This window comes from Berghia stephanieae, chromosome 2, assembly GCF_034508935.2.
Source record: "Berghia stephanieae isolate SIO BIC M18660-M18661 chromosome 2, UCSD_Bste_1.3, whole genome shotgun sequence".
NCBI classification, from domain to species: domain Eukaryota; kingdom Metazoa; phylum Mollusca; class Gastropoda; order Nudibranchia; family Aeolidiidae; genus Berghia; species Berghia stephanieae.
Window position 1 is genome coordinate 44563596 of NC_088361.1, and position 25000 is coordinate 44588595.

General features: G+C 36.9%; 1 protein-coding gene across 2 annotated transcripts in view; it reads left to right on the forward strand.

Moving 5' to 3' along the window:
• LOC144964952 (PDF receptor-like) overlaps positions 1-25000 on the forward strand; it is a 265877-nt gene that overhangs the window by 178978 nt on the left and 61899 nt on the right. For both annotated transcript variants that reach the window (XM_078899765.1, XM_078899764.1), the window contains exons 2-3: positions 8993-9028; positions 11171-11276. In XM_078899765.1, coding sequence (XP_078755891.1) covers positions 11207-11276 — 70 coding nt within the window. In that variant the 5' untranslated portion in view covers positions 8993-9028; positions 11171-11206. The remainder of the gene's footprint in view (positions 1-8992; positions 9029-11170; positions 11277-25000) is intronic.

Consider the following 25000-nt stretch of genomic DNA (forward strand, 5'->3'; position numbering starts at 1 on the left):
AACGCATATTTTAAAATTTGGCCAGAAAGCTCGTCCTTGAAATATTGATCGATTTGAATGACCTCGAACTTGGGACTCTGCGAAGTCCCAGGGTTGATAGACTTTTACAAAGATGAGGGTCATTTAAATCGTTCGGTATTTGAAATAATAGTTTTCTGGCCAAATTTTTTAACGAGTTTTTACAGAGTACGACAGTCAACTGGTTAATCGGTCTTGCAATGAATTTTAATGAGGCAAAATTATAAATTCTATTCCAATCAGCCATTCCCATAAGATAAAAATTATGTTATAATTTAAAGCCATTAAAATTACAAATATCATGGCTGCTTTTTTCTTTTATCTCTGACTACTAAATTTGTAAACCCTGACTAAGCAATTCTAGTCCAGTATCAACCAGTGGGTTGTAAATTTGCCGTTTCCCCCTTTATCTAGTGGATTCCAGTTCGTAAAAGAAAGAGGAAAACAAAAAAGGGGGTGGGGGGGGGGGGGGGGGGGGGGGGGGGGGCAGGGTGACACAACAATGTGTTAGGAACGGATTTCATCTTTTATTCATGGGATTGAACATTATCTCTCTTACTTTTGTTTTAATTCTGTGTTACTTACAAAACGACGTTATTCATTCGTTTTCCCTGTTTGTCGAACCCTTAGAGATTATGTTCAATATTGCCTTTTATTTGTCGATTTTTTTATTTGTTAAAAAAAAGTACATTCCGGATGACCTTCTAACCTTCAATGATCTTTTACTGTATAAATTTGCATTTTACATGAAGAGATTTTCCTACATAATTATATAAGTTGGGACTAACATATAGTCGTTTCAATTTTCAGTTTAATTTCTTATATATTTTTAAACTAAAAGTCTAAAAATGCAAGAGGTCTAATTTTTTTTTTTGTAATTTTCCATCTTTTTATTATATCAAACTTTGCATCATTTTAAAGTGGCAGTTGTTCAGCTTCATAATTCTTCGGAGATTTCCGCAAGCTGAGATTTACACGAAAGTTACCCATTTCCCTAGAAAAAGATTATGAGCTTATTTTCATTTAGCTTGGACTTAACTGGTCGCCAACCAGTTATTTAGATAGTTTAATATGGTTATTGTCTTCTCCCTGATATATTATATAGTTCTAGAAATTTTTTGAAAGCAATGCTCTGAGACAGTGTTACGTTCTTTAGTGCGGCTATGTGGTTTAGTGGTATGACACTCGCTTTCGGATCGGAAGGTCATGGGTTCGAGCCTCACTCGGAGGATATTTGAGTCCTTGGAAAAGGCTCTTTACTCACATTCTCTCACCGTACTCAGGTGTAACATGAGTACATGGCCGTTAACAGCGTTGTCTCTGTCGGGAAAAAAATGTAATATCGCCTAACAGGCGTCATGTCTCGTTCTACATGTTACGTGTTGCTGTTGGTCAGGGACCCCTTGTAAAGCGCTTTGAGCACGTTTAGTAGATATTGCGCAGTATAAAAGCTCAAGATTTTGTTTTATGTTTCACGCCAGACAACTTGGAATGATTGAAAACCGACAAGATGGTTAATATCTGCTGGGATCTTAGCATTGAACACTGCTGGAATGATGCTGGGAGCTTAGCATCAAACACTGTCGGAATGATGCTGGGATCCTAGCGTCAAACACTGCCGGAATGATGTTGGGATCTTAGCGTCAAACACTGTCGGAATGATGCTGGGATCTTAGCGTCAAACACTGCCGGAATGATGCTGGGATCTTAGCGTCAAACACTGTCGGAATGATGCTGGGATCTTAGCGTCAAACACTGCCGGAATGATGCTGGGATCTTAGCGTCAAACACTGCCGGAATGATGCTGGGATCTTAGCATCAAACACTGCCGGAATGAGGCTGGGATCTTAGCGTCAAACACTGCCGGAATGGTGCTCGGATCGTAGCGTCAAACACTGCCGGAATGATGCTGGGATCTTAGCATCAAACACTGCCGGAATGATGCTGGGATCTTAGCGTCAAACACTGCCGGAATGATACTGGGATCTTAGAGTCAAACACTGCCGGAATGATGCTGGGATCTTAGCATCAAACACTGCCGGAATGATCCTGGGATCTTAGCGTCAAACACTGCCGGAATGGTGCTCGGATCTTAGCGTCAAACACTGCCGGAATGATGCTGGGATCTTAGCATCAAACACTGCCGGAATGATGCTGGGATTAGTCATATCCATTATAGATTATATCTAAACCAGGGATAATTGTCACTGCGGCATGTAATGAATGTTCAATCTTTATTTTGCTTCCCAAATATATCTAGATATAATCGTGGAGTTTTCACACGTTGAGAAAAAAAAAACTTCTTTCGACACATTTTTTCAAAGTCTGAATTGTTTCCTAACTCATCATGGATTTGTTGTTATCTGACTTGAATATGAAATGATTCAATATTATGGTTTGCCCACAGATTGGAGATGCAAAAAGAGAAATGAAAATTAAAACATTGATTTAACACAGAGACAAATCGTTTTTGTTTTGTTTTTGGTTTTGTTTTTTCGTTTGTTTGTTTTGTTTTTGTTGTTTTTGTTTTTGTTTTAGTTTTTAACATATTTTTTTCATCTTTATCAACAATTGCATGACGAATGAACAAAATGTTTAATAATGTCTCATTACCTTCCATATAATATTAATTAAAACCGTCTGGATGCTCATAGATCTGCGGCAGATAAAGAGCGGAATATTATGGTTGTATGTATTAAAAGACGAGAAGCTTGCTATTTTAATCATTTTACATCATTGCACTTTATCCATCAAAACACATTAGTAATAAAGATTGTTGAAAAAACTAAATAAACTCTGAGGTAAGATGAGAAAAAAAATTATTGTATAAATAGGCCTGTATCTATTTCTTAATATTGTCTTTTGAAAAACAAATTGTGATCGTTTGTGCTATAGATTAATGACCATTTAACTATCTAGGAAAAAACAAATATGTGTTTAGTACAACCAGTCTTTAGATTTGGCACAGAAAGGACAATAGATAAACGATTATTGTCAATAGTTGTTCTTTGTTTTGAAAATAAAGATGAGAAATAACTAGTGTAAACAGTCGGTTTGTGCTTTTTTTTAAAAACGTGTAGTCCTCAAATGCAAATCAAGCAAAGCAGTTATGACGATACAGTAATTTCTTATTTCATTTTACATTTAATAACTGAGATGGAAATAAATTATATAATTGTACTTAATTCAATTTTGACTATAATATAGATCGGTGAAGTTGAAAATGTTGTTTTTTTGGGGGTGTTTTTTCTTCCATTCTATTTTAGTGAAACATCCTTATCCGTCTTCCGATTCCATAAATAGACACCACATGACACTGATCTAAGCCAGTTGAAAGGACGATCGGATCTTAAAGCAAGTAAATTAGGATTTTCTGTCAGCTGGCATTAACGGAACGATTTGTGAGATGCAGAGATTAGAATTAAGTAATTAAATTTGATCTGTGTTTATTTTGCGGTAACCAGATTTAGTTTGCCGAGGGATAGATATTTTGATCCGACCACAAACGAATAAACATTTGTCTTTAAAGTAACTGTTTTTTTTCTGTAATTTTACTGTAAAAATAATTCGGTTTATAACTTCAAACCAAATACCGACAGTTTGCGTATTTTACAATTGTAATATGTCAGTTCTCTTTTTTTTAGATATTGGGCAATTTGGAATTGACAAAAACTCATAATATAAAGTGTTGCTATTGGTTCTTGGTTGTATATATTTACATTTTTGTGCATTTACATATTATATATAAATACACAAAGTTGAGAATCTATGGCGACAATGTATATATATATATATATATATATATATATATATATATATATATATATATATATATATATATATATATACATTGTCGCCATAGATTCTCAACTTTGTGTTTATACACTTACATGCATGCCACATCTGTAAACGAATTTCCATTTTTTTATTGGATGAACAAAGTATATCTTATCTTATCTTATCTTATTATTTTGCCTTAATGGAAAAGATCGCAAACACCCCCCCCCCCCCTCCATCCCCCCATCCCCCATCCCCCATCCCCCATCCCACCCCCCCCCCCCCCCCCCCCCCCCCCCCCAAAAAAAAAAAAAATTCTGATGATTTGGTTGCTAAGATCCTAAGAGATATCTTGAAATATAAGGATATGATAAACGTTCATGTTTATATGAATAATTATATTTCCTTTCCCTTCATACGTTATTGATCCTACATGCTATATTTGATATTATACACACTGTGGAAGGTACTATGAGGACCAATGGGGCAATGTTTATTCATGATGTACCTACTGTGATTTAATCCCAGCACAACCTCTATCCTGGATCATTTCACCAGTCGATGGAGATAAAGGTCAAACACAGACACTGACACGTGCAAAAGCACTGTTGTTATACAACCAAAACAAAGAATGTGTCCATAGAGAGAATGCGGTGGACGCCTCACTTCTCTGTCATGATTAAACAAAACTCTTTCTATTTTATTTTTACTTTTTGTTGTTGTTAGAAATCTGTTTTCCTTCCGACATTTATCGATTCAAATGGTCAATATTATGTCAAAAAATCTCAAATCTTGGATTTGTTATTTTTCAGAAAATTGGTGATTATCTTAAATAGATCGATATTTTAAACAGGAATTTTCTCGCTCTAGAATCGACCAGTTCTCACAACATTCTTTCCCAAATATTAACCAGTTAACTGCTGTACAGACAGGTCTTTAAAATTTAGACCAGATACTCGTCCTTCAAATATCGATCGATTTAGATTACCCTCTTCTTGATAAAAACTCTCAAACCTTTCAGTATTTGTTACATCTTTTTGTTGTTTCTTTTTATTACGGATGAGCATTTGGTTGAACTGCATTCCATCAATTTATCACGAATTTCGGAAGGTCCTGGGTTCGAACATCGCTCGGCGCATAGTTGAGTCCTTGGAAAAGACTCTTTACTCACATTCTCTCACTGTACTCATGTGTAAAATGAGTACCTGGTCGTTGACGGCATTGTCACGGTCGAAAAAATTGTAATATCGCCAAACAGGGGTCCTATCTTGTTCTACAGTTTACGTGTTGCGGTTGGTCAGGGACCCCTTGTAAGTTTAGACAAGTTTTCGCTATATGAACGCTCTATTTTGTTTTTGTTTTTTAATGTCTCACACCAATCAGTTAACGTTGGACTGGACGATTCACTGATTCACTTATTCGAAAGGATTTCTGTTACTCCTTTAATAAACTTTTCTAATCATGATATGCGTTTAGGTAAAATAATCACAACATCCAAAGCATAAAACTATGTGTAACCTTAAACGTTTATAGTCTGATTGATATAATTCAGTTAGAATATAGTTATAAATTCAATACTTAACTTCTAAATGACTCCGACCGACGTGTACTTATTTGCAGGTCTGATAACCCAAATACTTAATCGGTTCATTCTTGAAATCGAAGTAGTCCTTCAGATCAATTAGGCTCATGGAGACGGAGTCTATCCCTGATTCCATAACATGAAACGGACAATAGCAATTGCTTGCTACCATTTGGATAGGACGCTAGTCAATCGCAAAGTACTTTCCACTAGATCTTACAGGTCCCTGCTACCCAACCACTACTATGTCGACAGGGGAGGGGGTGTCAGAAATAAAAGCTAAACTGCACCCAGGATCGATACCAGTCTCTAGGCGTGTGAAGCGATTTGCTCTAGCGACGGGTCTATTGGGACCTCCCACTGAGCTATCGGGACCCCAATGTGCACCTAGACTCCATCATAATATTGCATTAACTCTCTCCTTACCAGCTATTTTGAATTTCTCCCCGAAAGTTCACTCCCACCCAACACAAAAGTAATCTTTTCTTACTCAAACAAAAAAGTAACAAGTGCATTCTATACAGAATGTTCTTCGGAAAAATGATGTCTACAACACAGTGTTTAGTATTTATAGCTGTAATCAAAGCATTTCTTTACATTTTGTGATGTACAAGAGAAATGAAAATGAGAAAAGTGTTGGTTGCATCGTAACGAATGTGACGATTTTCTTATGGTTAGTAAGGAGAAGGTTAAGGCGAATTTTGACAACTGATCACTACAAACGCCATGGAATACCATACACTCATGACATGACGAGGAAGAACTAAACCTTATATTTCATGTCAACACCTCATTGAAATCTCTTTCATCGACGTTGTAAATAACGGAATCATTTTGTCTCGATGCGCCTGTGTCATCCTAATTGGAATTGAAAGGACAGATTTCGTGATGTCAAGTCGTATCTGACAATTCCAGACACCCTTTTTGATTACCCAATCGACATTCTTACATCAACGTCGGAATTTTTACTACGGCATAGCTACATAACATGTCACGAAAGCCGGTTCAAATGGTGCAGAGATGTCATACTGTTAAGGCTAATGAGCGAATGGAAGAGAGGCGGGATGGTGGGAGGGGGGTGCGGGGGGGGGGGGGGGGGAGTGATTCATTGTCACAAGGAACACATAACAGGAAGACAGGACGTTATTTCGGTTTTTGTAGCCTGAAACGCGCAATTGGATTTAAGATACTTCAGAATAATGAATGCAATCCTTCAAGGCCACGTGGAACCGAATATCATCCAGGTTTCTGGACTGCTAAACAGACATTCACTATCGTTTGTTACCTTTTGGATAGGAGCTGATCTACCGCAAACTACTTTTCACCACATCTAACTGACCCAGCTACTCAATTTCTGCCGAATTGGCCAGGGAGTGTGTATGTGTGTGTGTGTGTGTGGGGGGTGTGTGTGTGTGTGTGTATGTGTGTGTGAGGGGGGGGGGGTGGCAGAAAAGTCTCGACTAAATCCAGGGCCGATAAACGAGTCATTTTACTTGTGAGGTAATTTCTATACCAGTTGATCTATAGCGAGAACCCCCCCCCCCCCCCCCCCCAACCATCCCAGTCACTTTCTGAATAGAACACAACTACTTTATATATACCGGGTGCACAGGGAATAGAGTCTTGTTAAAAACAAATCTTCCAATGTAACCTAGCATCAAACGCTGTCTGTTTGAGCTCTAGTCATGTGCTCTATTGGATTAGCAACGTGTGCTTTATGAATGTATTCTGAAAAAATAGAGTTGGGGGTCAAAGTTGTTCCGTACTGCCCGTGTTGGAATTTTGCCAACAACCACGGGCTTACTGGCAAAATATAAAAATTACGAGAATTACTTTTATATATTGATATAAGAATAACTTGCAAATCTTTTTTTAATTAAGGGTAGATTCGATCACTCAAATTATTATTTACAAAATCTGCCTTGGCATAATGCTTGGCCATTTGATGTTGTGAATCACCATCTGGCCACCCTATTACCAGATTCATTAGCACACATCTACAGACTTTATTACCGGAAGATTTTGATAGTTGATGACTCAAATGATTTGTCTCGATCTTTGTTAATTTCCAAAAATCGTAGGATAAAAATTAAAATAGACGAGTGCTTGTTTGTTTTAGCCCTTAATTCCCCCCAAATATTGTTGTTTATCGGAAGTAAAGAAAACAAAAAGAATATTAAAACATCAAAGAAAGGAAGGATGTTGTCACCGAGAAGCTCATGTTATTTTCTTCTCACCCAACACAGCGACGCCATCCTCTCATAGGGCCTGCGGCAATGAGTACATAATAACGCCATCGATCTGAGGTAACATCGATGACAGCGACGAGAGGAGTGACTATATCTGTACCTCGAGGTCACCCATGCACAGAATCCCTTGTTCAGACCGATAAAGAGGAGTTGGGGTGCGGAGGAGTTCTTCCATTGTGCCTAAAGCTTTGTAAATGCAATCAGATATCTTTAATCAAAATTCAAACCACCACACCAAAGATTTGGACCTAGGTACTGATGTTAAACCAGTGTAAAATAATTAGCCGACCTATTAAAACATTGATGATTCTTTTGTAGTCATATTTACGAGTTAGTAGTATGAATGATTATTTTTTCACAAGTCAAGTGAGTAATTAATGTCAGAAAAAGTGTGCATGACAGCGTGTCATATAATGCGGGCAAAACGAGAAAAAAATGCAAAAAGAAAGAGAAAAGAGCATTCCCAAAAAATATACTACCCCGGGCTTGTAGATTGATTTTTCGGTCGGGTATTTGAGGAAAAATGTATATTGCCTAAGAAGAATGGATTTTTCTACGTTTTACCAAACTCAATTTTCATATGAGAAAGATTCAAGATCACTAGATAGGATCCGATAGTAATCCCGATATCATTACGCAAGCATAAATTTGAGTATCCCAAAGGAGAGCTCTTCCAACGAGAGGGTTGCTTTAAATTAGCTCTTATTCAGTCTTCGGACCCCCGACAGGAAATTGGTGTATGACGAAGTTGAGATGTCATATCCTGTGTAGCTAAGACTTCCAAAAGGATGGCTAACCTTCCAGTTTTAACCGTAATTGGGGACTCAAGCAAGCGTGAAAGATTTTTCAAGAATGTAGTTGATGGTTGCCTCATTTATCCGTCTGATACTGTCACGTCACTTCCTCTAGTGTCAAATAGTTTCCGTTTTCTGTGTCTAGGTATTTACACGACGATACTTGTTTACGATATTGGTAATATCGTACCGGATCCAAGCAGTAATCTCTATCCTGTGCACGATTTTACAACAGAGCAGCTTGATTGATTTCGTCTACACAACAAATTGCCGTATTTAGTCCATTCTGTAAATCCCCCCCCCCCCCCCCTTCCCTCCCTCAATTTAAACCTTAGTACGGTGTTTAAAAAACAAGTTTGGGAAAAATAAAACAGGCACGAACGCAGTCGACGGAGCCGAATTATTTTTCGATCGATTAGCAACCCATTTAAATTGCATAAAAATAGAATTGGTACATATTTTAATACATACGATTTCTCTAAAATCTCACAATGTTAAATCATTCAAATCCAATATTCAACAAGATATTGCTATCAATTTTTATCCCAATGATTTTCCTCTTCTCTTTTCAGTTGGAGAACGTGACTGCACCGTACATCTACGACACAGTAAGTTCTTAAATTTATTTACAAAGTCATTAAGTTTACACGATACTACTTACTGATGCTTGATGTGTTCCTGACGATACAAAATACAACAAGGGATCCAAACCAAAAATCGCAAACTTTCATAAATCAAAATATCCACTCAAATATGTTCAAAGAGCTTTACAATGGCCCAAGACAACATCGTCACTTAAATAGTTTTTCTAGATATCATAAGATATCGTCATATGAATTCTACGAAGGAATATAGATAATTCATGAAACAAGATGTCTGATGTCAACAGGAATCACCCGTGTTGTCCAAAGTGAGCAAAATGGGGGTTAATAATCTTGCTCATGGGGAAAAAAATGAATGTGCCTGAATCGGGGCTCGAACTCTGGACCTTCCGGGTCACAGTGCAATGCTTTAACCACTCGGCCACTTCGCCCCATGTAATAATAATAATAAAATAATGGTATAGATTTATAGTGCGCCAAACATCCCTTCATCAGGAGGGCTCTGGGCGCATAACATAGATTAACTTAATCATTAAGCCCTAACACAGTACACGAACAACGCTAATAAATTAGTAAATGTGAGTAAATATCCTTTTTCAAGGACAGACTCGCTTAGCGCTGACCAGAGTGAGATTCGAACTTCCAAGTCACAAACCGTCTTATTCCACTAGACTACAAAGCTACAGTTTAAGATATTTACGAATCATCCAGCAATGTGGAAAGACTTTCCATCACTGTCTTAATGTGTAGGCATGGCATGCCTATTTTAGTTATCAAGTTCTCTTAGAACGGGTTGAGCTTCGAGAAGCTCTGATTTTTTAAAATTATGTAACAGTTAGTGGCATCGCTAATAAGTTGATCCAAAAATTTGATAAGAAATAACAATATATTTGGGAATCCGAATTAAAGTGGATAGACGTTATAATAGGCTAGTTTTGTTGTATGACTATGAAAGATGAGCGATTATACAAATACCAATAGAAAAGATTGATACCTATAAATATGTCGACAAAAATAATGAAAATGAAATTTAAATTATATGGCACATTTGAAAAATTATATCATAAGTTTGTTTTTTTTAACTTTCAGAAAAGGCTATCCTTTTGTTGGTTTATGGAAACAAAATTAAAACCCGATTCTGTAGCGTTAAACAGTCACCAGAAATTACTGGTTGCCCTTTGGACAGATTGCTGGTCAAGTACTTTTCAATTAGTTCTAATAAATCCCGTTACCCTAAAATACTGGGTGGACATAGGGGCCGGACAAAAACCATGACGGAACCTGACCCCCTCCCTCCCTCCAGTTTCTTGTGGGTCAATTGTTATTTCATTTAAATCGACGAAACCTCTTTGTTTAAAGAAAAAGGAAAGAAAATAACATGTAAATCTAAAACGAAAAGAAAGTAAGACTCTGATAAAACAATACAGAAACGTCAAATTAAATTCCCGAACTAATATGCCAAAATTCTATTTATTTTGGAAAGTTTACGGATGTTAATGTTTATGTTGACGTATCTGCACTGAAAGTACATATTATATTTAAAAATGTGGCCCCAAAAACTCGTCTTTTAAAAATCGACCGATTAAAACAACCCTCATCTTGGCAAAAACTCTCGAACCTAGGACTACAAATTTCCCTCATCTTGGCAAAAACTCTCACACATGGGACTTACGAAGTCCCAGGGTTGAGATTATTTTGCCAAGGTGGGGGCCATTTTACTCGATCTATGTTTTGAAGGACGAGTTTTCTGGCCCAAATTTTAAATACGTGGGTTATATTTGGTAGAGTACGACAGTATGGAATTCTCCTTGTCTTTCTCCTTGTCCTTGTGCGGCTATGTGATCTTGTGGTATGACACTAGCTTTCGGATCGGAAGGTCCTGGGTTCGAGCCTCGCTCGGCGCATAGTTGAGTCCTTGGAAATGTTCTTTACTAACATTCTCTCACCGTACTCAGGTGTAAAATGAGTACATGGCCGTTAACAGCGTTGTCTCTGTCCGAAAAAAAATTATAATATCGCCTAACGGGCGTCATGTCCCGTCCTACATGTTAGGTGTTGCTGTTGGCCAGGGAACCCTTGTAAAGCGCTTTGAGCACGTTTAGTGGATATTGCGCTATGTAAAAGCTCAAATGTTTTGTTTTTTCTCAGCTCCTCGGGTCTAACGTTACAGACATCATACCTGGGATGGCCATGACGTGCGACTACACTAAGAACTGTTTTGAGTGTTACAAAGAAAAGGCAGCAGCTATGGAACGTAAGTAAAAGTATTAATTTATCCAAATACATGGTAGACCAATAGGGCAGAGAAGTCATGACTTCACGTCACACCTTCTACTTTTTCCGGTTCCAAATTCATTGGAAGTGTGTATGTGACCAGTCATTCGGATGACTAATAATGAATAGGTTTCATATTGCCTCAATAAGGTAGCGTAACTATTTTAGTGGCCGAACGTATAGTCTGATCGTTAAGATTAAGTGGCGTAAAAGAAGAGGAAGGATGAATGATATATTTATTGACGACCAACATATATTTATACAAGATAAAATGTCATCACTCTGAAACCAGATTATCCATTACACAAAGCATATATCCAGGGTGGTTTTACACTTTCAAAGAGATTGGAACCAGTTTTTTGACATCACATTTTTGTTCCCTGTTGCTTTTGCTTCTTGAGTTACTCCCCTTACTTCATGTACTCTGGCACCAAATATTTATTTTCCACAAAAAAAAAATTGTTGCGACTACACCCGTGATTGAAACGGGTACCTTTGTGTGTTAAACGAGTACTCTACTGACTGAGCTATTGGGTGTTGTTGGGTGGGCGGACATAAACCTTGGTTTGTCTTGTTTTGTATTTTGTTTTGTTTTTGATTTTATCTATCGTGGTATTGGCATATTCTCAATTTCGCCTTGGGGAATGATCTGGTGATGATGGTGATGGTGGTGATGGCGGTAACGATGGCGATGATGGTGATGGTGGTAGTGATGATGGTGATGGTGATGATGGCGGTAACGATGGCGATGGTATTGGTGATGGTTTTAGTCGCGAAGCATGCATGTATTATTTCTCTCTATGTGTTTCGGAGTCAGTAGTTGTGCGTGTTTGTGAACTAGATGAAGTGGAAATATAATTGAATGCTTCGGATTATTTTACAAACAAAAAATATAATTGTCAATGATAAAACCTTGACCAGTCACAGCCTCAACAATTACCATGATGACCACCACCACCATCAAACATCAATCATAAGCAAAATTACAACAATTACAATAATAGAGAAAAAAAAGAATATTTGCCATATAATAATATCACTCTTTAAAATACAAAGTGGATTGTTTACATATTATTATCATAGCTGTGGCAGTCTGAAAAAACCGCCTAGACTATTTGAAGAAAAAAAAATGGCCAAAAATCAAAATCTCGATGGATTTAAATGATCATCTTTTCAAAAACTCTCAAACCCGGGACTTTGCGAAGCACCATGTTTGAGAGTTTTTGACAAGATTATGGAGTCATTATAGTTCATCGAATTTTGAAGGACGAGTTTTTTTGGCCAAAATTTTAGATCGGTGTTTTTTATGGGGTTTTTTTTTCAAATAGGCGTTGTTATTTTATTTACTTATTTTTATTCAGAGTACGGCAGGTCGATATGTGTATGGCTTTGTTGTGGTTATTTGTCAGGGTTTCTTTTTTTTTTCAAAAGATGATTCAACAAAAAATATTGCCCTTTGGTACACTGTATAACTATACCATCCAAAGGCCTAGTCGACTCATAAGGAGATGATGATGATAATAGCATTACCATTTATTGACTTTTGGAATTACGGAAGAGGGCAAAACAAAAAAATCGAAGTTCCCATACTGCTTTCCAGCGTTATCTGTTGTTGTGATACGCCTTGGTTGACGGTTTTGTTTCCTTGACTGGCCAACAAATTTGACAAGTTGATACTAGTGTAATTATTGGTAGGATTACCTCCCCTTGTTTACATCACCGTGTTGGGTTGGGGTTTTTTTTATACTCTTGAATTTATAGTACGGTACTCCAATATAAAAGGTTCACTTTGAATAGATATTAAGGTAGCTGGGGAATATTCTAATACGTCTGTAATGAGTCTCTGCCCTCACCCACTCCATTAAAAACATTTCTGGTCGATAGTAAGATTTTGACAAGTTTCCTCTATTTGTTGTTTGCATACAATAAGATTTATGATATTATATTTGAATTAGTTTTGTTTTGTTAGTTATGGAATTTATTATGTTGTTTATTTTTATTTTCGCAAATTGCCTTTGTATAGTTAGAATTTGAAATTGAACTTTCGATTAAAAGGGGGAATATCTGAATGATAATGATAGTATCAATAATAATGATAATATTAATAATAATAATAATAATAATAATAATAATAATAATAATAATAATAATAATAATGATAATAATAATAATAATAATAATAATAATAATAATAATAATAATAATAATAATGATGATGATGATGATGATGATGATGATGATGATGATGATGATGATGATGATGATGATGATGATGATGATGAAGATGATTATGATGTTGATGAAGATGGTGACGACGACGACGACGATGATGATGATGATGATGATGATGATGATGATGATGATGATGATGATGATGATGAAGATGATGATTATGATGTTGATGAAGATGGTGACGACGACGATGATGATGATGATAATGATATTGAAGATCAGAATGTAGTACCGGATGAGGAAAGGACGCAGACGGAGCAGGATTAAGAAGAGGTGGAAAAAGAGGCACAGTTGGACAATTATCTTAATTAAAATGGTTAAAATCTACAATTATTAATATTACTAATGGATGAATTCGAGGATATAAAAATAGATACTCAACAGAGAAAAACGTAAAATTCAAACTAGTTGTTTATTTAACGTCACAAGCAGATCTAATATTATTTGAAGAAATCGAAGGAGAAGAAAAGACGCGTAAAGACGCAAGACGGAAATTTATCTCGTGTTACACAATGTGTACTGTCAAGCAAAAGACAACATAATGTGAGATAAGCTGATGAAGATTGCTAGGGGACCAATAAAGGGAACAAAACTGTGCCTGATCCTTACGCTGTTGATGAGCAGTCTTGTGAGGGTGAAAAAAAAATGTTTGTACAGTGTTGTATTGGAGCTGATATGATTGTCATTATATTATTATCTTCTCTACTTGTAAAGTAACAGAGATGTTCAACCTTTTTTTTTTTTTGGTGCGAGAGTCGGAATATAGGCATTTTGAAATGGATCAAAATGACGATGATGATGATGATGATGATGATGATGATGATGATGATGATGACGACGATGACAATGATTTAATGATAAAGATAACAACTGATTTACTAATATCAAAATTATTGTAATTAACTACATTATCATAGTTGATCAACAATTATGGGTATACAAAAGATTGTTTTCAGGGAGTTATTGTCCATATTGTGTGTGTCTGCCTCGCGTAAAACAGACAATTGATGTGTGCAAAAGATTGTTTTCAGGGAGTTATTGTCCATATTGTGTATGTCTGCCTCGCGTAAAACAGACAATTGATGTGTGCAAAAGATTGTTTTCAGGGAGTTATTGTCCATATTGTGTGTGTCTGCCTCGCGTAAAACAGACAGTTGATGTGTGCAAAAAATTGTTTTCAGGGAGTTATTGTCCATATTGTGTATGTCTGCCTCGCGTAAAACAGACAATTTAAGTATACAAAAGATTGTTTTCAGGGAGTTGTCCATATTGTGTGTGTGCCTCGCGTAAAACGGACAGTTTATGTATACAAAAGATTGTTCTCAGGGAGTTGTTGTCCATATTGTGTGTGTGTGTGTGTGTGTGAGTGTGTGTGTGTGTGTGTTTACGTGTGAAAGAATCGTCCAGATGGACCCAAGAGAATTTCCCCTATGGGACGAATAAAGGGAATTTTATTTTTTTTATTTTTTATTTATTTATATTGGTTTAACGCAACATTTTAAACCCTTAAAAATTGTACCAGCTCCTGATGAAACATTAATAGTGGTTTCTGTAATGACATTTTTTCTCTTCTTTTTGTGTAAAAATTTGGCGTTACGTGACATTTTCCCCTTCTTAATATGTTCACGTTCCATTAGGAGTTTTAAATTTAGCAAACACTGCAGAACTCAATTTTATTCAGTTAAAGTTCGCTCTGAATCATGAACAGAGGTATCTATAAAACTTGAAAAAAGCAACACTGTTATAAATATCCATTTAGATATTTTTTAAAACTTGAGAATTTATAAAGCGCAATATCCAATAAACGTGCTCAAAGCGCTTTACAAGGGGTCCCTGACCAACAGCAACACGTAGGATGTAGAACGAGACATGACGCCTGTTAGGCGATATTGCATTTTGTTTCCGACAGAGACAACGGTATTAACGGTCAGGTATTCATTTTACACCTGACTCGGTGAGAGAATGTGAATAAATAGCCTTTTCCAAGGACTTAACTATGCACCGAGCTAGGCTCGAACCCAGGATCTTCCGGTCCGAAAGCGAGTATCATACCACTAGACAACATAGCTCCGAACAATATATGTAGATAATTATATAGATAAATATAGCTTCGAAATATAAAGAAGATTTTTTTAATTATCTTGTTAACGTGTACCACAATGAATAATACATTTCAAATTTACGATGATTTCTTATAATATCGTTTAAGTGCTCGTAACCTTTTAGAATAAAGACGTCATTATACCCGGTGCTCGTATCGCTCATCGTTTTACCTACTCGCTATCGATCTGTGTACCAGATGTATCAGTTCAATCTTCAGAGAAACCGGTCAAAATATAAACTAGATTCGTCCTTGAACTGAGGATGTGTTCCAGCATGGATTGTTGTAATACGTCACAATAACTTTTTTAAAAATTATTTAAGCAGGAGTTGTCATAAGATTTATGTGCGGCTATGTGGTCTAGTGGGATGACACGCGCTTTATGATCGGAAGGTCCTGGGTTCGAGCCTCGCTCGGCGCATAGTTGAGTCATGGAAGATGCTCTTTACTCACGTTCTGTCACCGTATTCAGGCGTATAATGAGTACCTAACCATTTAACAGCGTTGTCTCTGTCCGGAAAAAAAATTATAATATCGCCTAACAGGCATCATGCCTCGTCATAAATGTTAAATGTTGCTGTTGGCCAAGGCCCCCTTGTAAAGCGCTTTGAGCACGTTTAGTGGATATTGTGCTTTATAAAAATCCCAATTTATTCCTTTGTATTTTTATTTTGCCGTAGTCTGGAAAAACACTATTTAATTATCTTTAATTTTTTTTTGCCAGAAAACTCGTCCAAATATCGATCGATTATAATGGCGCGGTACGAGGTGTTAGAGTTTTGCCACGATGACGATGAGGGTAACTTTCATCGATCAATATTTGAAGGACGAGTTTTTTTGGCCAACATTTTAAATAGACGTCTAGTCTTCTTCCAGAATACGGCAGAATTGGAGATTGTTAATTTCATGTTAGACCGCAGGCTTGATCCGAGGTGAAATATTAAAGGTGATGAACTTTGTACGAACCCATCGTGTAGTTTATCTTTAAATATGATATCCCAGAAGCTTGTGAATTATCAATTTGATCATTTGGCTGTAAGCGTCAGTTACAAACTTTTAACATAAATTATCTGTACTGATGTAAATTGGCAAATCGTTTTAATCATTTGGTTCAATTTTTTTTAAAATTCAAAGCAGTTTCTGGAGGGGTAGGCGGGGTCATTTCAATATTTTCTTATACGAAGCTAACGATTTCAGGCCGAAATGAAGTCAGTGGTTTGACACGACGCGTACTTTTTTGAGCTTTCTGAGATTTTTTTTATATATAGCGCAATAGCCACTAAACGTGCTCAAGGCTCTTACAAGGGGTCCCTGACCAACAGCACATAGAACGAGACGTGTAGCCTGTTAGGCGATATTTCGATTTTTTCCGTCATAGACAACGCTGTTAACGGTCAGGTACTCATTTTACACATGAGTACGGTGAGAGAATGTGAGTAAAGAGCCTTTTCCAAGGATTCAACTATGCGCCGAGCGAGGATCGAAACCAGGACCTTCCGATCCGAAAGCGAGTGTCATACCACTAGACCACATAGCCGCATAACTTTGCAAGTCTGATAACCCAAATAGTTATTAGCCCGTTGTTGTATGTAATGGAATTACTCTCAAACAATGGAACAACGCAAAATATTGCCCATTGTAACAATGTTAGACCAAGCCCATAATTGTGTTCGGTTGTCAGACCTGTAAATGAGTGTAAGTAGGTTTGTTACTTATTTGACTGGTTTAGAGTCATTATAATTGAATGATCTTCGAATGACACAAGTTTTCTGGTCAACATGAGGAAAAAGTGTTTTGTCAGTGTACAGCAGCAATGTGTCAAAAATGATACCAGCTTATTTAGTTTCAATCTGTATTTGATTATGCATTTTACATGTCTGGTTAGGACTAGTCTATTGTGTTGCTGGCCTTAAGATCTCAGATTAAACGCGTATGGAAACAGCAGGCAAATTAAAATTCCAGCTTAGCGCGGATTGAACGACCAATACTATAATTTGTGACCCTTCGTCTCAAAGCGGTATTATGTCGGGATGAATCCGACTTTGAAAAGTTAATTTAGAAATAAAATGACTAGAAATGCGATATTCTAGTCTTTTCCAAAACAAAGAAATGCTAGTTATTCTCCACCATAACAAGTAGAAAGTAATTCCTAGTTTTATTTTTGTTGCTGTCAATCCACTTTCCATCACCTAATTTATCCCGACATAGTACTTCGTTGAGGCGGTGGGTTACATTTTATTTCTTTTGTCAGCAATAAATTGTATATAAAATAGCAAAGACATCAAGCAAACAAGTAGATTGGTAACGATTTGACTATCATATTCTGTTGAAGATATGGGAAATTGTATATTTTTAAACATACGACCACAATTGTAACCCACAAATATAATATTACATTCGTAAAGTAGAAGGTCCGCATTATTTTAACCAAAATCTTATTTTGCTCCTTTTAAAATGAGAGTCTAAAAAACACATCTGACGAATTGATGACGTAGTACGTAAACAAGTAATGGCCGATCATCAATTACGTGATACACGAAGTAACATCTGACACTTAACCCTAACAGGAACTACTTGAGACCAAAAACAAAAACAAAACAAAAAAAATAAAACAAATGAAAGTAGCTGACAAAATGTTGAAATCTCCGGATACCATTGGCCGAGTTTAATTTTTTTTTTCCTTAATTTACTGTTTAGTTATTAAATTGTAATTGTAATGTGGATAAAACATTTTTTTAAACCTTGACCACTGGAGTAAATCACAGCCATGTCTTTAGTAAATGTTCAAACAAAACTCAATGTTGAATTGATTGTCGTCTTCCAGGAAAGAGTGACAAATTATGGAGTAAGATAATTATCTGAAAAAATGTGGGTCTGAAACAGTGCCAGACAAAGCAAGAAAAAAAACAGAAGTTAATCTATCCATTCCTAAAAATCAACTTATTTTATTTTATCAAAAAAGACTGCATTCTGATGGCACGCGCTGACATTTTTGTTTATATTTTTGATTTCTTTCCAAAACTATGAAAGGTAATTGCTAAGATAAATGGTAAAATGGTATTCTATCAAGTTTCACCACTGTTTTATACGTTTGGTTTGTTCAGATGAAAATTTGGTGTTGTGGTGCTAATCTGAAGGGAAACAGAAACGTATTGACATCGAGCAAATATCTCCTAAACTCGATGTTTGGTTCGGGTCAACATAAATCCCGATATCAGTCAAAGATCGTATGAAGAGTACTAGGGGGGAGGGGGGACCACAGATGAACACTTTTTGGAATTTCTGTGATTGCCTCTTTGAGTGATGTAAGTTGTCTGAGCTTTTCCTCTCTAAATAGAACAGCAGGGAAACTCCAACCAAAATTTTTAATGGTTGTTTTATGCTGTTTCATCTATGGACCGAAAAGAAGACCAACGAAGAAGTCTGTGACATTATGAAAATAAGGCCAAACTTATTGAAAACAATTAAAACAAGAAATATCAAATATTTTTGGCATACAAAGCGCGACATCTCGATCCAAAACCACATTTTAGAGGGATGCATGGAGGGAAGGCGGACAAGAGGTCGACCGGCAAGAATATGGATGGATGACATCAAGTCATGGACTGGCTTACTGCCGCTGAATGCAACAACAGGGCGACGGATAGTCTTGCTTGGCAGGCCATTTCACGTCGACTTCTGAAATGACACGCCAGATAGATAGATCTATGGATGGAAGGTTTGGACCCCGGACATCACTCAAGGTTGACAGTCACAGAGGTCTGAAAAACTGGACATCGGTGTTTTTTCTCTGTACTCTTCGAACATCATTGTGTTTGTCATAGATTTTGAGAATAAAAACATGATTGAACAAAAATGTGTATGGTTGCTTTGCCAATCCATTTTAATGATCAAAGTCTAATGAATGTATTCATCAATGCATCCATGCTTAATCACATGTTCTAAAATAACATTTTGCATTCCATTGACAAATTAATCAAACTATAGAGCGGATTTTCTTTTTGCTGGGTTGTTTTACTCCATCGTGTATGCAGATGTTTGTTTTGGGTTGATTTTTTTTATTTTTTTTTTGGGGGGGGGGGGAGAGTGGATGTTTGTTTGTTTTATTTTCTGTTTGTTTTAGTTATTTTGTTGTGTTTTGTTTCCTTTTATTTGTTCTTTGTTTGTTTTAGTTGTTTTAAATTTTTGTTTGTATTTTTTTCGTATATCATTGTTTATTTTGAGATTTCTTGGAAATAGTAACGGTGTTACTCAAAAACCATTCATTGGAGTATCTTGAACATTGAGAGACGTTGTTTCACCAAAACCAATGCGCATTGGAATTTTACATCTCTTGCTATCAGCAGTCAATGTGGAATAAACCTGCTTCAGTCTCATAACTCGGTTGCAAAATTAATTTGAGGGTTGACCTGATGCAAACGTTGGTCATCTAAAGATTATACGATTGCAGGAGGACTAATGGACGTGGAATGAAAAGTGATCAATCACAATTCGACAAGCACGTGCCCAATGCAAGGTCACCCCCCCCCCCCCCTCCCCCACCAGCTCCAAAACCGAAAACTTAAATCCTGCATCTCCGTGCCAGATTTCTTCACAATCATGAAGCAATCTCTAATTTACGAACACACTGTAAATTTGCGTTCGCTAATATTATTATTATTTCCTTCCATTTTGGTTCGAAAATCTATAGTTTTAAAATGCTATGTGATACTCCGTGTTTGTGTTAAACACCACAAGATTTGTCTTTATGTTTTGAGATGGAGTGTTAAGTTGAGCCTTTATTTGCTGTAAATTTAATGCTCCGTCTGCTTTCTTGGATCATGCATTTGTCGTTTACAAACAAATCATGGATCTGAACTCGGTTTCCAACTTTAGCGATTAGAAAACTTTATTTTCCGCCGCATGATGAACGACCTGATTAAAGATAAATAATGTCTTCCAAAATAACAGGAAGTGGTTTCATTCCTAAAATTTTAAAAATTATATTGAGATCATTTTGTTCTTGACTTTGTATTTAATCCATAAAATGGTTTTACTTCATCTTTATAAGAGTAACAAGTGCATCGTATTAGAACCACCAAATCCATTGTCAAGCTTATTTGACTTCAGCGACGTGAACTTTTATGCAGGTCTGATAACCCTAATTATTATTTGCTCATTGTTGTAATGAAAATACTCTCAAACCAACGTAAAAAATGCCCATTACAACAACGGTAAATCAGGTCCATAATTGCATTCTGTTATCATACCTGCAAATATGTACACATACAACTTCAGCATTTCATCCCCCCCCCCCCTTCCCCCATTCTGCGTTATCATAGCGACCACGACCACCACCACCACCGCCAACTCCTCCATCACGTGAGAAATTCTCATATGGATTCTTTGCTCTTTCGTTATCTCATTCTTAGTATTGGACCACCATCAATGACAAGTGTTAACGGAAGCGGCAATCCACGGGTCTTGACCGAACATCTTGATGAATCGATTAGCAGGCAGACATTTGACCATTTCGATATCCGGTCACATTTCTGTCTGGTGTTCACCGACAAAACACCTATTTGATATTTGGCCTGAATTTTATTACTCCAACTTGTTCTTAACTCTCTCCTTGCCGAACATTTTCAGGATTTTTCCAAACTGTCAAAGCTATTCAACACAAAAATTGATTTCTTTACATTTTAATTCAGAAGGAAAAAGAACATACTATAGATACATAATTTTGTGTAGAAAAACAAGGTTTACAAAACAATTTCAAGTTCTTATGACTATAACAAAGATTTTTCTCCAAATTTTGTGATTTACAAAAAAGAAAATGTTCAGAGAATCGTAACGAATGTGACGAATTTCAGGTAGTTGGCAAGGAGAGAGTTAAACCTTAAACCTGAAACTTCTTTGAAGTATCAGGTCTAAATTGTTTTTAACAAGTTGAAAGCCACATTAATTCATTGTTATATGATGTAATAAATTTCTGGCTAAAATTTAAAAATGGTGTTTTGTCATTTTTAGCAAATTCACACTGCCTGAGTGCAGGGTAATGCAGTCCTCTCGGACGATAATGGTCAATTTTACGTTGCCATCATGTTTAAGTATGCCGTCTTCTAATTGAAGGAATGAGTGTTGTTGAAGTACACATTAAACAATTCTGATGGAATCTTGGAGAAGAATTCAAATAATCTAAAAGGTGTGTAAGATAAAGTTCTATAAAAACCTTACATCTTTCTAATTTGGTCTTTTAATATTTTCAAAGTAAAAATAGTGCAACTTAAATAGTCTTCGTCCCTCTCCTCGCATACTCAGTGTTTTTGCTTTATGATGCAGGAGATGGTTCACAGCGGAAACTTGTAAAGAATATAAGGTAATCAGGAGGCCTGAGGATCAATCCTCAGTGGAGGAAGGCTGGTTTATTGGGGGGGGGGGGGGGGGGGTTCAAACTCACCTTAACAGATAGTTATCACAACATTAAACTCTGTAAAATAGAATAATCTAATCAAGCACGCTTGAACTAACAAAATCAGTATTTTACAAGTCACAATCGTAGCGTCCTAGATTAACACCTAAATTTGCCTCTATACAATCCAAAATTATGTCTGTTTAAAGGAAATAAGTGCGGCTATGTGGTCTTGTGGTATAACACTCGCTTTCGGATCGGAAGGTCCTGGGTTCGAGCCTCGCTCGGGGCATAGTTGGGTCCTTGGAAAAGACTCTTTACTCACATTATTCTCTCACCGTACTCAGGTGTAAAATGAGTACCTGTCCGTTAGCAGCGTTGTCTCCATCGGAAAAAAATGTATTGTCATGTCTCGTTCTTTATGTTACGTGTTGCTGTAAGTCAGGGACCCTTTGTAAAGCGCTTTGAGCATGTTTAGTGGATATTGCGCTATATAAATGCTCAACTATAAATAAGTGATGACAAGATTGTTGTTTTATATTTTTGAGAGTTGTGGGAGAGATTTATAGGCTTGTAATTTTTTTTTAACGTTTGCTTATTCAGCGTATCTCAGCACCAAGGCTAACGGAGAATGCCCCATTACTTCCTCATACGTTCCTTGCTTAGTTGGTACAGTTAAACCCTTCTTGTGAAATATCTGAGACATGAAAGTAGCCGAAATTAAACTGATTTTTCTTCTTAATTCGAAGCGCCAGACACCCTAATCTAATCTGTTTTTGGGCTGGAGTGAGGCGAATAAAATTCAGAAAAAGTGTGGAGCGGGCACTTGTATCAATAATAATGAGAAAAATAGGGTAAAAAATGAGCTTTTATATAGCACAATATCCACTAAACGTGCTCAAAGCGTTTTACAAGGGGTCACTGGTCAACAGAAACATTTAACATGTAGGATGGTACATGACGCCTGTTTGACGATATTACAATTTTTTCGGACAGAGACAGCGCTGTTAAAGACCAGGTCTTCGTTTTACACCTGAGAACGGTGAAAGAATGTGAGTAAGAGCCTTCTCCAAGGACTCAACTATGCACCGAGCGAGGCTCGAACCCAGGACCTTCCGATCCGAACGCGAGTGTCATACCACTAGACCACAAAGTTACGGGGTCGTGTGACTTGACAGCTCAGTCGGTTGTGCGACTGCTCGCTGTCCTCTCTCTTTCTTGTCCAGGAGGAGGGTGCCCTGTCAATCGGATCCTGTGTTTGGCACTGACCCCGTGATTTTTTCATTCTCTGTTTTCATCTGGAACTTCTCCATACCCTATTTTTCTCATCAGTGCTGCGAATAGTAACAAATTCACTGACTTCGTTATATTGTAAGAAGGTGTTATTTGTTAAATATATATAATTTGGAGCATCCTTTCATATCACGTTTTATTTTTATGACGGAAATTGATGTTATGCGTTTAGGTAAAATACTCATATCATCCGCCAGCCGGATAAAACGTACCAACACACCTGTATTTTCATCCACTTTGACAGGGAGATTTTTCATGACCTCCTAATGTATGCCCCCCTCCCCACTTTCTTTTGTTTTGTAAAACTCGCTTTATCTTATCCAAACAAACGGGAGTCATTTTCCAGCTAATATCAATGGAGAATGGAGAATGATGAAAACAAAGAAAAATAGTCTCATCTTTTTTCTATATTGTTTCAAAAGAAAAAATATAATACAAGTGTTTTCTGTTCACGACATAGAGAAATGCCGAGAACAAGCTTCACAGGAGAAACATGGAAGAGATAGAGGGAATGGGAAGTAAATGTCGCTCCACTCATTATTTCTTTTATGGAGCTAAACGTGCTCAAAGCACTTTGCAAAGGTTCCCTAGCCAACAGCAAGACGTAACATGTAGGAAGAGAAATAACGCTCATTAGGCGATAATACATTGTTTCCGACAGAGTCAACGCTGATAACGGCCTGGTACTCATTTTACACCTGAGTGCGGTGAGAAAATTTGAGTAAAGAGCACTGGGGCCTCACAAAAAAAGAACTTAGAAAGTCTCGCTTCATACCACCGAGTCGCGTAATCGTTATCTATTGGCCAGAGACAATTAAATACTGATCTCTATGAAAGAACCAGTGTCCAATGCCTGAGTACAATAAAAGAAAAGAGATGGAGGCTATTTGTTCACATCTTACGTCAAGAAGATAAATTGCCAGCCCAAACTGCAATGACAGAATATTTCCTTCATGGCAACAAATATGTAGGAAGACCACAAACATCAATAGTAACTACCTTGAACCAGGATCTCTCTACATATCAGAACTATGTGGATTCAGATGAGGCCGAATTAATCTCTAAAGAACGAAGAAATATTGCAGTGCCCTCCGTACTAAAGTCACAACAAGATCTTGACAGCCTCAAAACTCTGGCCCGGGACTGTGACCAATGGAAACAGTTAACAAAATAACATGGATGGAGAGTGCAGCTATACTCATCGACTCTGACTGAATCACACAATTCTCAGCAAGCGTCATTCGGACTGCGAGGCTTACTACTACTACTACTACTACTACTACTACTACTACTACTACTACTACTACTACTACTACTACTACTACTACTCCTTCTACTACTACTACTACTACTACTACTACTATTACTACTACTACTACTACTACTAACTACTGCTACTACTACTTCTACCACCACTACTACTACTACTACTTCTTGAATGGCAATTTGACCCCAACAAAATAATAGCGATGGATTTGTATTCATCTTAAGAAAGCCACTACCACCTTATCTCATTCGTCTGTAGTGTTTCATTCATCCTGTATTGTTGATAAAGGGGAAATCCGAAACGTCCATTTTATCGGTCTTCGTATATTAAATTAAAGCTTACATTCAATTACACATTGTTATTATTTCTTCGAGCTTTGAGCAGCAACGATTATGCTCTGGAATTATCTGACACTGTTAC